The 16322-nt window shown below is 42.5% G+C and overlaps 1 protein-coding gene across 2 annotated transcripts in view; it reads left to right on the forward strand.

The window, feature by feature from the left end:
* LOC128705682 (prolyl endopeptidase FAP) overlaps positions 1-16322 on the forward strand; it is a 593907-nt gene that overhangs the window by 534470 nt on the left and 43115 nt on the right. For both annotated transcript variants that reach the window (XM_070083750.1, XM_070083751.1), the window contains exons 13-14: positions 983-1214; positions 1618-1764. In XM_070083750.1, coding sequence (XP_069939851.1) covers positions 983-1214; positions 1618-1764 — 379 coding nt within the window. The remainder of the gene's footprint in view (positions 1-982; positions 1215-1617; positions 1765-16322) is intronic.

Here is a 16322-nt window from a genome sequence, read left to right on the forward strand (position 1 = left end):
TAATTTATCATCATCAGGCCCACTATAAAAAATAATTACTGGGATATTGTTAGTGTCTTCCTGTAAAAATTAATTACTGGGATATTGCTAGTGTCTTCCTGTAAAAATTAATTACTGGGATATTGTTAGTGTCTTCCTGTAAAAATTAATTACTGGGATATTGCTAGTGTCTTCCTGTAAAAATTAATTACTGGGATATTGTTAGGGTCTTCCTGTAAAAATTAATTACTGGGATATTGCTAGTGTCTTCCTGTAAAAATTAATTACTGGGATATTGCTAGTGTCTTCCTGTAAAAATTAATTACTGGGATATTGTTAGGGTCTTCCTGTAAAAATTAATTACTGGGATATTGCTAGTGTCTTCCTGTAAAAATTAATTACTGGGATATTGCTAGTGTCTTCCTGTAAAAATTAATTACTGGGATATTGCTAGTGTCTTCCTGTAAAAATTAATTACTGGGATATTGCTAGTGTCTTCCTGTAAAAATTAATTACTGGGATATTGTTAGGGTCTTCCTGTAAAAATTAATTACTGGGATATTGCTAGTGTCTTCCTGTAAAAATTAATTACTGGGATATTGCTAGTGTCTTCCTGTAAAAATTAATTACTGGGATATTGCTAGTGTCTTCCTGTAAAAATTAATTACTGGGATATTGTTAGGGTCTTCCTGTAAAAATTAATTACTGGGATATTGCTAGTGTCTTCCTGTAAAAATTAATTACTGGGATATTTTTACCATTTGCCTGTTACTTTCTTAAATAATTTTATTAGTGCATAAATCTATTTTTTTTCCTGGAAGAGAGTCTGCATTTTGTCTGATTTTGTGAATTGTGATGGATTAAAATCGTGCCTTGTATTTCCAACTTACTTGCATTAATAACTAGTACATAAGCTACAAGGCAGGCCTATATATAATTTCATTTTTTACTAGTACTGATATTGGAACGTTCATCTGATTCCAAAGTGATTTTTCTTAATAAGAGCTGGAGAATGGGGCAGGTCGACAGCAGGTGTACAGTGTGTCTACTGGCGAGCAGAATGTATCATGCATCACGTGCCACATAGGTTGTAAGTACGTGGTGGCTCAGCCTAACCCTAGTCTCACCCACCTGGTCGTCACCTGCACGGGATCCGAGCCCCCGTCCACCCACCTTCTGTCCCTGGCTGCCACCCGTGCCGACCCTCTGCCACTACATGAGCAGTCCAAGTTAAGGTAAGTTAGTATTTTCCACTGAACAAGACTCAAATTTAGCCTGAGACACAAACCACCAAGTTTATCATCATAACGACACGTGCCTGTATGCTTCATAATCACACCATGATCATTACTCTCCCAATACGTATCATAACCAACCAACACAGAGACTTGTCTGTTCTCTATTCTTACCCAACAGTGTCTCGGCTCGACCCTGGAAAACTTATCATTATGGTATTAGCATAACCTTTGTTCTCATCACCGCTACCTTTGTTGTCATATATTAAGTCTCAGTTGTTGTATTTCAGTAAAGTTCAGTACTGAATCTGTCCGATAATTAATTACCGGATTATTGAGCCTCTACCAGTCCTTACGTTTAGTGACCTACACGAGAAACGTAAATATTCTTCATCTGTCTCAGGTCTGCGCTGAAGGACCTGGCGTTGCCAGTGGTGTACTCCATGGACGTGGCCCTGGCCCCTGCCCTTCACGCTGCTGTCACCCTCACCCTTCCTCCCGGCTGGTCCGCAGAGGATGATACTCTCCTCTACCCTCTCGTCGTTCAGATGTAAGTTCAGTACCTGCACACATTCTTATTCCTTATATTTTACTGAGCTGCAATGTTTCCATCAGTACGACAGATAGAGAGAGAAGCAGAGAGCTTATCCACTGAGCGGGTTACCACTTGTATAAAATCTTCGTTACGAGATAATTTCTCTGACAACCACGGTCTAAGTATGGGCCAACAGGCCTGCTGCAGTGTTCCTCCGTTCTTATGTTCTTATGTTCTTATGTCTAAATAAGAACATACTTGACGTAAACTAAGTTGTATATGTCCTAGAACTAAATTCTAGCCTGTGAGAAATAACTATACTTCTGTCGATTACATGTCGGTGTCGGGCTTATGATTATTATTATAATCAAGGGGGAAGCGCTAAACCCGGAGGATTATACAGCGCCTGGGGGGGGGAATGTGGAAGGCATTCAGGCTTAATTCGGGGAACTGGAGCACAGATCCAATTCCCTAAATCAAGAGCCCCTCACCAACATCAAGGAACCTTCTTGAGGGGTCGGGCTTGTGAAAAATAATGTCTGTACATTTATGCACGGATCATTATTAGTAGAAGGCATCATTAAAGTAGACTGGAGGAGATATCTGACGCATGTAACAACACTTTATCAGTGTCAAGACTACACTAAATAAAGGATTAATTATAAATTATAATTTAGTAAAAATTGTTCAAACTTGTCTTACCTGGAACAACAACTGGTGATTGTGTCTCCTGGCTGCCCACCCGCCCTCATAATGTTCCTGGCTGCCCACCCGCCCTCATAATGTTCCTGGCTGCCCACCCGCCCTCATAATGTTCCTGGCTGCCCACCCGCCCTCATAATGTTCCTGGCTGCCCACCCGCCCTCATAATGTTCCTGGCTGCCCACCCGCCCTCATAATGTTCCTGGCTGCCCACCCGCCCTCATAATGTTCCTGGCTGCCCACCCGCCCTCATGATGTTCCTGGCTGCCCACCCGCCCTCATGATGTTCCTGGCTGCCCACCCGCCCTCATAATGTTCCTGGCTGCCCACCCGCCCTCATAATGTTCCATGTAACAACTTTTTTTTTTTAATTTAAAAAACACAGTATACATGTATGGTATACATAATTGACTTAAAACACAGTATACATGTATGGTATACATAATTGACTTAAAACACAGTATACATGTATGGTATACATTGACTTAAAAACAGTATACATGTGTGATATACATAATTGACTTAAAACACAGTATACATGTATGGTATACATTGACTTAAAAACAGTATACATGTGTAGTATACATAATTGACTTAAAACACAGTATACATGTATGGTATACATTGACTTAAAAACAGTATACATGTGTGGTATACATAATTGACTTAAAACAGTATACATGTATGGCATACATAATTGACTTAAAACACAGTATACATGTATGGTATACATAATTGATTTAAAACACAGTATACTTGTATGGTATACATAATTGATTTAAAACACAGTATACATGTATGGTATACATAATTGACGTAAAACACACTATACATGTATGGTATACATAATTGATTTAAAACACAGTATACATGTATGGTATACATAATTGATTTAAAACACAGTATACATGTGTGGTATACATAATTGATTTAAAACACAGTATACATGTATGGTATACATAATTGATTTAAAACAGTATGCATGTATGGTATACATAATTGACGTAAAACACAGTATACATGTATGGTATACATAATTGATTTAAAACACTATACATGTATGGTCATAGGTAGTAGGTTGGTAGACAGCAACCGCCCAGGGAGGTACTACCGTCCTGCCAAGTGAGTGTAAAACGAAGCCTGTGATTGTTTTACATGATGGTAGGATTGCTGATGTCTTTTGTCTGTCTCATAAATATGCAAGATTACAGGTACGTCTTGCTACTTCTACTTACACTTAGGTCACACTACACATACATGTACACATTTATTTATACACACTCATCTGAGTTTTCTTTGATTTTATCTTAATAGTTCTTGGTCTTATTAATTTTCCTTTTATATCCATGGGGAAGTGGAATAAGAATCTTTCCTCCGTAAGCCATGCGTGTTGTAAAAGTCAACTAAAATGCCGGGAACAATGGGCTAGTAACCCCTTTTCCTGTAAAGATTACTAAAAAGAATAAGAAGAAGAAAATTGTCAAAGTGGGAAGTCTGAATGTGCGTGGATGTTGTGCAGATGATAAGAAAGAGATGATTGTGGATGTTATGAATGAGAAGAAGCTGGATGTCCTGGCTTTAAGTGAAACAAAGCTGAAGGGGGTGGGAGAGTTTCAATGAAGAGGAATAAATGGGATTAGGTCAGGGGTTTCAAATAGAGTTAGAGCTAAAGAAGGAGTAGCAATAATGTTGAAGGATAAGCTATGGCAGGAAAAGAGGGACTATAAATGTATTAATTCAAGGATTATGTGGAGTAAAATAAAGATTGGATGTGAAAAGTGGGTTATAATAAGCGTGTATGCACCTGGAGAAGAGAGAAGTGTAGAGGAGAGAGATTTTGGGAAATGTTGAGTGAATGCGTGGGGAGTTTTGAATCAAGTGTGAGAGTAATGGTGGTTGGGGATTTCAATGCTAAAGTGGGTAAAAATGTTATGGAAGGAGTAGTAGGTAAATTTGGGGTGCCAGGGGTAAATGTAAATGGGGAGCCTTTAATTGAGCTATGTGTAGAAAGAAATTTGGTAATAAGTAATACATATTTTATGAAAAAGAGGATAAATAAATATACAAGGTATGATGTAGCACGTAATGAAAGTAGTTTATTAGATTATGTATTGGTGGATAAAAGGTTGATGGGTAGGCTCCAGGATGTACATGTTTATAGAGGGGCAAATGATATATCGGATCATTATTTAGTTGTAGCTACAGTTAGAGTAAGAGGTAGATGGGAAAAGAGGAAGGTGGCAACAACAAGTAAGAGGGAGGTGAAAGTGTATAAACTAAGGGAGGAGGAAGTTCGGGTGAAATATAAGCGACTATTGGCAGAAAGGTGGGCTAGTGCAAAGATGAGTAGTGGGGGGGTTGAAGAGGGTTGGAATAGTTTTAAAAATGCAGTATTAGAATGTGGGGCAGAAGTTTGTGGTTATAGGAGGGTGGGGGCAGGAGGAAAGAGGAGTGATTGGTGGAATGATGAAGTAAAGGGTGTGATAAAAGAGAAAAAGGTAGCTTATGAGAGGTTTTTACAAAGCAGAAGTGTTATAAGAAGAGCAGAGTATATGGAGAGTAAAAGAAAGGTAAAGAGAGTGGTGAGAGAGTGCAAAAGGAGAGCAGATGATAGAGTGGGAGAGGCACTGTCAAGAAATTTTAATGAAAATATGAAAAAATTTTGGAGTGAGTTAAACAAGTTAAGAAAGCCTAGGGAACGTATGGATTTGTCCGTTAAAAACAGAGTAGGGGAGTTAGTAGATGGGGAGAGGGAGGTATTAGGTAGATGGCGAGAATATTTTGAGGAACTTTTAAATGTTAAGGAAGAAACAGAGGCAGTAATTTTATGCACTGGTCAGGGAGGTATACCATCTTTTAGGAGTGAAGAAGACCAGAATGTAAGTGTGGGGGAGGTACGTGAGGCATTACGTAAAATGAAAGGGGGTAAAGCAGCTGGAACTGATGGCATTATGACAGAAATGTTAAAAGCAGGGGGGGATATAGTGTTGGAGTGGTTGGTACTTTTGTTTAATAAATGTATGAAAGAGGGGAAGGTACCTAGGGATTGGCAGAGAGCATGTATAGTCCCTTTATATAAAGGGAAAGGGGACAAAAGAGACTGTAAAAAATATAGAGGAATAAGCTTACTGAGTATACCAGGAAAAGTGTACGGTAGGGTTATAATTGAAAGAATTAGAGGTAAGACAGAATGTAGGATTGTGGATGAGCAAGGAGGTTTTAGAGTGGGTAGGGGATGTGTAGATCAGGTGTTTACATTGAAGCATATATGTGAACAGTATTTAGATAAAGATAGGGAAGTTTTTATTGCATTTATGGATTTAGAAAAGGCATATGATAGAGTGGATAGAGGAGCAATGTGGCAGATGTTGCAAGTTTATGGAATAGGTGGTAAGTTATTAAATGCTGTAAAGAGTTTTTATGAGGATAGTGAGGCTCAGGTTAGGGTGTGTAGAAGAGAGGGAGAATACTTCCCGGTAAAAGTAGGTCTTAGACAGGGATGTGTAATGTCACCATGGTTGTTTAATATATTTATAGATGGGGTTGTTAAGGAAGTGAATGCTAGGGTGTTTGGGAGAGGGGTGGGATTAAATTATGGGGAATCAAATTCAAAATGGGAATTGACACAGTTACTTTTTGCTGATGATACTGTGCTTATGGGAGATTCTAAAGAAAAATTGCAAAGGTTAGTGGATGAGTTTGGGAATGTGTGTAAAGGTAGAAAGTTGAAAGTGAACATAGAAAAGAGTAAGGTGATGAGGGTGTCAAATGATTTAGATAAAGAAAAATTGGATATCAAATTGGGGAGGAGGAGTATGGAAGAAGTGAATGTTTTCAGATACTTGGGAGTTGACGTGTCGGCGGATGGATTTATGAAGGATGAGGTTAATCATAGAATTGATGAGGGAAAAAAGGTGAGTGGTGCGTTGAGGTATATGTGGAGTCAAAAAACGTTATCTATGGAGGCAAAGAAGGGAATGTATGAAAGTATAGTAGTACCAACACTCTTATATGGGTGTGAAGCTTGGGTGGTAAATGCAGCAGCGAGGAGACGGTTAGAGGCAGTGGAGATGTCCTGTTTAAGGGCAATGTGTGGTGTAAATATTATGCAGAAAATTCGGAGTGTGGAAATTAGGAGAAGGTGTGGAGTTAATAAAAGTATTAGTCAGAGGGCAGAAGAGGGGTTGTTGAGGTGGTTTGGTCATTTAGAGAGAATGGATCAAAGTAGAATGACATGGAAAGCATATAAATCTATAGGGGAAGGAAGGCGGGGTAGGGGTCGTCCCCGAAAGGGTTGGAGAGAGGGGGTAAAGGAGGTTTTGTGGGTAAGGGGCTTGGACTTCCAGCAAGCGTGCGTGAGCGTGTTAGATAGGAGTGAATGGAGACGAATGGTACTTGGGACCTGACGATCTGTTGGAGTGTGAGCAGGGTAATATTTAGTGAAGGGATTCAGGGAAACCGGTTATTTTCATATAGTCGGACTTGAGTCCTGGAAATGGGAAGTACAATGCCTGCACTTTAAAGGAGGGGTTTGGGATATTGGCAGTTTGGAGGGATATGTTGTGTATCTTTATACGTATATGCTTCTAAACTGTTGTATTCTGAGCACCTCTGCAAAAACAGTGATAATGTGTGAGTGTGGTGAAAGTGTTGAATGATGACGAAAGTTTTTTCTTTTTGGGGATTTTCTTTCTTTTTTGGGTCACCCTGCCTCGGTGGGAGACGGCCGACTTGTTGAAAAAAAAAAAAAAACATGTATGGTATACATAATTGACGTAAAACGCAGTATACATGTGTGGTATACATAATTGATTTAAAACACAGCATACATGTATGGTATGCATAATTGACGTAAAACACAGTATACATGTATGGTATACATAATTGATTTTAAACACAGTATACATGTATGGTATACATAATTTAAAACACAGTATACATGTATGGTATACATAATTGACGTAAAACACAGTATACATGTATGGTATACATAATTGACGTAAAACACAGTATACATGTATGGTATACATGATTTAAAACACAGTATACATGTATGGTATACATAATTGATTTAAAACAAAAAAACGTGAAAACTTTATATAGGACAACAACAACATATAGCTAAACAGAGAACTACCGGAACATACCTTAACCACAAAATAACTATATAACCAAAACCTGACAGTCTTATTCATATTATATGTGAAATTTTATATACAAAAACAATATCACATAAACTAATGCATTGTACACTCAATGGTACTATGGTTATATAAAATAACTAACAACAAACGCAGCATGTCCTCACACTTGATTAATCCCCTGCCGCTCCACCATTTACGCATTTCGATCATTACCCGACCCACCCGGATGCCCTTCTCATCGCCCGCCCTGAGGAACCGCTGCTTTACATAGAGAGCCTTCACCCGTGGCCCCAAAGCCAAGAGACCTAAACCCCCATGACGAACATGGGTCATGACAACCTCCCGACTTAACCAAGCTCTCCCGAAACCCCAAACATAACGTAAGGCCCTTCTCTGCAGTTCCTGAATATCCATATCTCTTAAAGGGTACACCGCAGCCACACCCCATACCTTACTATAAACAAGTGTATTAACCACTACTGTTCTCTATTGCAACGAGACATCCCAAGCTCTTAACCCCCGAAGTCGATCTAAAGCCTTGTTAACCACCAATTCAGAGTTTACCCTTCGGCCCTCCCTCTCATCTGCCTTGTACACGATACCACATGTTCTAAGTTGCACCACGACTGACCACCCATACCTTTCGCCTAACCTCCCCCCCACCCATGTACCCACCTCCAATAATTTCGATTTTGCCTTATTGACGCACATGCCAGACTCTGCCCCAAAAAACTCAACAATCCATCCCACGATCTGCAAATCCTCCTCCCCTTTTAACAAAATTGTGGTATCATCTACGTACCCGACCACACGCGCTGCATGGTTACTGCTCAGCGTTCCACGCCTCAAACCACCATCCACCAGCTCATAAAAGGGGTTTTGCATACAAGCAAAAAGCAGCTGGGAGAGGGGGCACCCTTGCCTCAAACCCCTTTCCATGCGGACCGGCTGCCCCAATTTACCGTTTACCTGTACGCGTACCATAGCCGAGACATACAAGGTTTCAACCCATCTTACAATCCCCTCTCCAAAACCCTGCTTCAATAAAATAAGCCTCAATAAATCTCTATCAACACAGTCGTAAGCATTTTGCCAGTCAAGCCTGAGGACACCCCCCCCTTGACATTCCTCCAAAAACTCCCTAATACGTACATGTCCGTCCCTCATGCTCCTACCTAGTATGCCTAACTGTCCCTCGTGAATAACCGACCCCATAACCTTCCTCATTCTGTTTCCTAAAACTTTTGCAAAGATTTTATAGTCCGAGCACATAAGAGATATTGCTCTATATGCACTCAGACCCCTCCCCCCTCCCTTTTTGGGCACCAACACAACTACCCCCATACTTTGTGACATACCTAACTTTCCCTCCGTGAGCATGCAATTCAATACATCAATCAAACAATGCTTAATACTTCCCCAATGCGCCCTATAAAAATCATTCGAAATGCCATCTATACCTGGTGCCTTTCCTTTACTCATACTAAAAATCGCCTCCTCTACCTCCTCCACTCGAATTCTACCTTCTAGTACCGTTCTATCCCTGTCACTTATAACTTTTCTGAAATCCCTCCCCACCAGGCCACCCGCATGGACCCCATCCCCCTACTACCAGCCGTAGCTTTTCCCCAAACCATAGATCAGCATAAAAACTCATGCTGTCCGTGGTGAGGAGTACTTGACCCGGCAGGTAACCACCCAAACCCGTGCATACTTCCAATTGCAAGAGGGACGTCGCCTGTTGTCTGACCCAACCCGAAGGTTTGTCACCCCATAGCACTTCTTCCATACCTGCTCTGACTCTAACCGCATTGAAACGTTCATTGTGAATTTCTGCAAGTCGACTACGAAGATGTTCAATGTCGTCATACCGACTACTACTCCCGCCCCCCACATAGTAATCATTTAGCTGCCCCTCCAGATAGTTTTGCAGCCCATACCTTCACCTCGCCTCCTCTTTTCCCAGCTTCTTATAATAACTCGCTATTCCGGGTTTGGCACACGTTTCCCACCATTCCAACAAACATTCACCTGCCCGTCGCGTTTCCCAAATATTCTTCCACCAGTCCTGAAAAGCAGACCCATCCCCCTCCCCCTCCAATAGCCGCACGTTCAGTTTCCAATAACCTGGATAAACCCCGATCATTCCATCCCAGTCCAAGTCCGCTAGCACTGCACGGTGATCTGAAAACCCCACATCAAAGGTCTGTACGTGCCCAACTCTAATCCCTTGTGTTACATAAAGTCTATCCAGACGGGCCACATAGCCCCTACGAACGAACGTATGCTCCACCCCCCACCCACCCCGCCCCACCACATCATAAACCCCTGCATCCCCCAGCAGATTCCGTAAGACAGGTAAAATGCACCCCGCCTCCCGCGGCTCAACATCGCCATGGCGGATAACGCAATTCCAATCCCCACCCATGACGGTAATGAACGGCAAACCCCGAGTGTAAAACGTTAAAGCCTCCCTCACAAATTCTATTTTAACTTTCGAGTTGCTTTCTGCAGGCATGTAAACGCCAATAAAACAAACCCTCACCTCACCCCAGTACCCATCTACCCTCACCACCCTCCCACCTCCCCCCTCCTCCCATCTTAAGACACGCCAAGGGCTGGACTCCTTCACCGCTATAGCTACCCCACCCTTTAATTTTAAAGAACTGCTAACATACATTCGGTAGCCTTTTAACCGTAACTTTCGCCCAAACTTATAATTATGTTCTTGTATGAAACATACGTCCACAGCATATCTGCGCAAGAACCACTCCATCCACACACACTTAAACTCTGCCCGCAGACCATTTACATTGATGGTAACACACTTGAATTCACAAAAGGAGGTTTTCCTCTATGTTTGTGGGTCTTTCCCGTTCCCACACGTACATTGCACTGACCTTCTTTGACCTTTGACTTCCCAAGGCCCCCCTCACCCCCTCCGTGCCCTACCCATATGCTGGGCGCTTGCTACAACCCCGTCTGCAAGAGGCGCCTCAGCCACTTTCGACCATAATTTCTTCCCTGGACGCTGTCCCGGTGTCAGGACCTCGTCCATATCCGACACTCCTGCCGTCCGTTTTGCGGGAACCACCTTCCACACACATCTCCTCACCAGACGAAGCCTCCTGGTGGACTTCCACCACCACCTCATGCAACTGTGTCAATGTAGTTACGTCCAGGTCTCCCATATTTGGCGAATCATCCTTCACCACTTCTTGACACTCCGGTGGAACGTCTGGGCTATGCTCTGCCCCATCCAGAAAATCGTGTAGCACGTTCTCCAGCAAACTTTCCTGTGACAACTCTACAGGCTCCGTAGGCCCCACAGGTGGCGTGGGCACGTTTGTAGTGTCCACCGACAGGGTGGCACACGCCATAGACCGCGTCTCCTCTTGTTGTACTTCCTCACTCCAAAGCTTAGGTCCTTGTGCAGGCGAGGGACCAGTCCCCAGATCAAAGGCCTCGGTTCTTAGGGCCACAGGAGAAGGTTCCCGGATGCGTGCAACCAGGCGTCTGGAGCACTGAGCAGCCATATGGTCATACGAGTTGCATAACCTGCATGTCTTACGTTGGCCTGCATAGTGAACAAAAACTTGGGTCCTGTAGTGTTCTAGATGAACGTAAGATGGAATCGGCTGTTTTAATGTCATCTTGAGGGTGCAGGAGCCTTCCGGGAGCCCCTTGTATGGGCCCTCCCTCCACACTCCCTTGGTCGCTGCATGTACCGTGCCGTATCTACCAAAAACTTTCCGAATAACATACTCCTCCGCCTCGAAAGGCACGTTCCTTACTTTGACCCAGGTGACGTATGTGGAGACGTCATGCAGGCATACCTCTACGGCTGAATTCACAGCCATTTTCCTCTCTTGAAAAGCTTCCACAATCTTGGAGTAAAAGCCGGCATTTGCGAATTTTACAAAAAACCTCGACATCCCATTGAGAGCCACACCATATAATTCCTCATGGGGATGCCGTAGACTTCGCGAATATTGGTAGGCAACAAGACATGCATCGTTGCACCACTGAGAGAGCCACGAATGAATTCCACACAGACCGTGTTTACTCTTCTACCCTGACGATCCGCCATCTTGCGTACTGTAGTACACGGTTCGCCACCAGGTGTAAGCAGGAGCAGGTTCAGAAAGATCAGATCAGATCAGGACTCACAGGTAAGGACCCACGAGGGGTGGGGGCAAGTGGGGACAGTGCGAAGAATAGACGGTGAGAGGAATGTCTTGAGTCGAAGAGAGAAGAGTCAGGACTAGACCCAACTGCTAAGCCTGGGTAAACAATGACGAAGACGATGCAGAAGACAACAGGAACTCTGCAGGTGCTGACTGTATCTTGCTGGATGGAAGATTGCTGCATCTTGATGGTGATTGGTGGCTGCAGGCGACAAGGGAGGAGTTCAACGTTGATTGGTCATTTCATAATGGCTTGGTGGTTATTTGGAATTGTGGCTTTTTTTTACGATGAAAGTGTTCTTGGAGAGTACAGTTCCATTTTCAAGCCGTTTAAATCGTTGGAGAGGAATTATCATGAGACGTGTTAACAAGTGTCGAAATCGAGGATCTTGAGTGTATTTTTCAGTATGCTTTATAAGTCTTGGAAGTTCAGTTTTACAAGTATGGTTGAAAGATTCGATGACAAACTTGACTGTCTTTTGGATGAGGTAAGATTTGAGTTCAGATGGCTCCATGTCTTGAGGATAATTTGCTATGGTGCAGAAAGATACTCCACCCCAATCAATGTACTTGTTGTTATCTTCATCTTGTACAGTATCGAATCTAGGGTCGTGGGCTGGTGTTGTTGGTGTTGGTAAATATGCATTATCATCTTCATTGTCATCTTCAATGGACGAATGGGAAGATGTTTCTGGTGGAAAGGCTTCTGATTGGTCGGTTTCATTGAGGAGTGGAGGCGATGGAGACTTCTCATTGGACGTTGTTGGAGTGACGTCACTAGTTGTTGGTGGTGTTGGAACTGATGTCGCAGAGATGTTAATTAAGTCCTTGGTGAATTTTAGAATTTCTTCCGAAGGTGGAGATGCTGGGAATATGAATAATGGCATGTTATTTAATGCAAATAGTTCGTTGATGGTAGAATTAAAAGTTCCGGGTATAGCCAAGTTCTGCATGTGAGCGTATAGTAAACAATAGTGGATCTTGGTTACGTCACATGTTGGAGGAGTGATGGTGGTGGTGGTGGAGGCGGGCTGAGTAGATGCTTGAAGTAATTTTGTAGTGTCTGCTTGTAACTTTGCAATTGCTGCATACGTTGGTGTGTTACTAGGTTTTTTCTTTGCTGCATCTTGTGTTTTCTTCATAATATCCTTTCTTGTAGAACATTTTGCTGCCAGTGTATGGTGAACATTACTTTTGCAGTTTAAACACGCTGGTTGTGTTGGAGCAGCAGCGGTACAGGAACTGAAGGTGTGTCCCTCACTACCACATGTAGTGCAGAACTTCTTGTCTTTTACTGGACATGCTTTGGTGGTGTGAAGATAAGAATAACAGTTCCAGCAATGTTGGATGTAATGGTATCTCTCTGCTTCTATGTAGGTGGGACTGATGTAATAGTAGTAAACAGCAAGACCTTCGTTCAGAGCAGTGGCAGCCATGTTCACGTCGGTAAAGGTGACCTTGAGCATAGACTCTGCATTCGGGATTTTGGTAATGCTATCAACAGTAGCCCAAGTATTTTGCGTCTCGATGGATGACTTGAGTTCAGCAGTTGATTGAGAAGTCAGAATCTTGTCTAGTTTTTTTAGGAATACTGATTTCCTTGCCCTGAGGGCAGGAGATGACGTAACAGTAAACCCTTGAGCAGTAAGAGTAGTGATGGCTTCTGTAGTGAGTAGCTTCTCTGCTTCAGCATCATCGTGACACACAACAATGAATGCTTCTTTCAGTGACAAAATGGTGTTGAATTTTACTTGCAGTGCTCTCTGAACAACAGTTGCAAGAGCAAGCTTCGTTGAATCATCAACGGCACCACTTTTTGGCTTGATCTTTACACGATTTGCGTAGCTCATCGTGTAAGTCAAGGCGAAGACGACGCTGGTAAAGGTTCCCCTCCCCAACGGGGATCGTAGGGAGACAGAGTAAGTAAGGAGAGCTGCTATGACCTGCCTGGGCGAGAGTCAAAAGCAGAAGCCTGCTTCAGAAAGCGTCCTCTTAGCCCGCAGGTTGAGAGACGAATGATGTAATAACTACCCTAGGAGGACCTTATGTATTTACTTAACCGTTTCCTCATAATACGTAATATGATGTCTTTATTGAACACTAAACAAAGGTTTCTGTGTTAATAGAATGATAATTATTTTATCTAAAATGTACGAGTACGGTATATTTCACTACAAGTTTAATAATATACCTGACCAACGAAAACTACAAAAAGTCGCTAAGTGTAGCCAGAGGAGAAGCAGAACAAACATTCTCTCCTCTTAAGAAAATTATAGTCATATTTGTCCTTGGCCATAATGTATCAATCAGACTTCTGCTCTGTTTGTGATTAGTTATGTGATGTAGAAGAATTTATCACTGAGAGAGCAAACTGAGGTGATGTTTTCAGTGATCTGGTTCCTCGTGTATACTCGGCCCAGCCTGTGACCAGGTCTCATAGTGGATCAGGGCCTGATCAACAGACGTACGAACCACAGCCCGGCTGGTCAGGTACTGACTTTAGGTGCTTGTCCAGTGCCTTCTTGAAGACAGCCAGGGGTCTATTGGTAATCCCCCTTATGTATGCTGAGAGGCAGTTAAACAGTCTTGGGCCCCTGACACTTATTATGTTGTCTCTTATCGTGCTAGTGGCACCTCTGATTTTCATTGGGGGGATGTTGCATCGTCTGTCGAGTCTTTTGCTTTCATAGGGAGTGATTTTTGTGTGCAAGTTTGGTACTAATCCCTCTAGGATTTTCCAAGTGTATATAATCATGTATCTCTCCCGCCTGCATTCTAGGGAGTACAGGTTGAGGAACTTGAAGTGTTCCCAGCAACTGAGGTGTTTTATCTCAGTTATATGTGTCGTGAAGGTTCTCTCTACATTTTCTAGGTCAGCAATTTCACCTGCCTTGAAAGGTGCTGTTAATGTGCAGCAATATTCCAGCCTAGACAGAACAAGAGACCCGAAAAGTGTCATCATGGGCTTGGCATCCCTAGTTTTAAAGGTTCTCATTATCCATCCTGTCATTTTTCTAGCCGATGCGATTGATACAATGTTATGGTCTTTGAAAGTGAGATCCTCTGACGTGATCACTTCCAGGTCTTTTACATTGGTTTTTCGCTCCATTGTGTGGTTGGAATTTGTTTTATATTCCGATGTAGTTTTAATTTCCTCACGTTTTCCAAATCGGAGTAACAAATTTCTCATCGTTGAACTTCATATTGTTTTCTGCAGCCCATTTAAAGGTTTGGTTGACGTCCCCGAGGAGTCATGTGGTGTCTTCACTGGAGGACACTGTCATGCAAAGAAAGACACGGTACTGTGGCTTACATCCCTGTCTATATCAGATATGAGGATGAGGAACAGGATTGGAGCGAGTACTGTGCCTTGTGGAATAGAGCTTTTCACTGTAACCGTCCAGACTTTACTCTGTTGACTACTACTCTTCGTGTTCTATTTGTTAGGAAATTATAGATCCATCTACCAACTTTTCCTGTTATTCCTTTATCACGCATTTTGTGTGCTATTACACCATGGTTACACTTGTCAAAGGCTTTTGCAAAGTCTGTGCATATTACATCTGCATTTTGTTTGTCTTCTAGAGCATCCAGGACCTTGTCATAGTGGTCCAGTAGTTAAGACAGACAGGAGCGACCTGCTCTAAACTCATGTTGCCCTGGGTTGTGTAACTGATGAGTATCTAGATGGGTGGCGATCTTGCTTCTTAGAACCCTTTCGAAGATTTATATGATATCGGATGTTAGTGCTATCGGTCTGTTGTTCTTTGCTATTGTTTTACTGCCCCCTTTGTGAAGTGGGGCTGTGTCTGTTGTTTTTAGCAGCTGTGGGACGACCCCTGTGTCCATGCTCCCTCTCCACAGGATGTTAAAAGCACATAATAATGGCTTCTTGCAGTTCTTGATGAATACGGAATTCCATGAATCTGGGCCTGGGGCAGAGAGCATGGGCATGTCATTTATCGCCTTTTCGAAGTCATTTGGCGTCAGGATAATATCAGATTGGTTTGAGTCTACGAAATTCTGTGTCCCTCTCACAAAAAGATTCATTTAGGTCTTCAGCTTTCAGTCTGGTTAGCGGTTCGCTAAAAACCGAGTCATATTGGAACTTAAGTAACTCACTCATTTCCTTGCTGTCATCTGTGAAAGACCCATCTCGTCTAAGTAGGGTCCCAATACTGGATGTTGTTCTCGACTTTGATTTGGCATAAGAAAAGAAATATTTTGAGTTTCAGTTTCATTTATAGCTTTTAGTTCTTCCCGAGTTTATTGACTCCTGTAAGATTCCTTTAGCTTTAGTTCGATGTTTGCTATTTCTCTGATCAGTGTCTCCCTACGTATTGGAGATATATTGGCCTCTTTTAGCCCCTCTGTTATTCTTTGCCTTCGCCTGTATAGGAAGTGTTTTTCTCTTTCTAGTCTACATCTTCTCCTCCTTTTCCTTAATGGAATATACCTTGAGCATACTTTGAGTGCCACAGTGTTAATTTGTTCTAGACATGGGTTGGGATCCGTGTTGTTTAGAATATCTTCCCAGTTT

The sequence above is a fragment of the Cherax quadricarinatus genome, chromosome 10 (genome assembly GCF_038502225.1).
Source record: "Cherax quadricarinatus isolate ZL_2023a chromosome 10, ASM3850222v1, whole genome shotgun sequence".
In the NCBI taxonomy this organism is placed as follows: Eukaryota; Metazoa; Arthropoda; class Malacostraca; order Decapoda; family Parastacidae; genus Cherax; species Cherax quadricarinatus.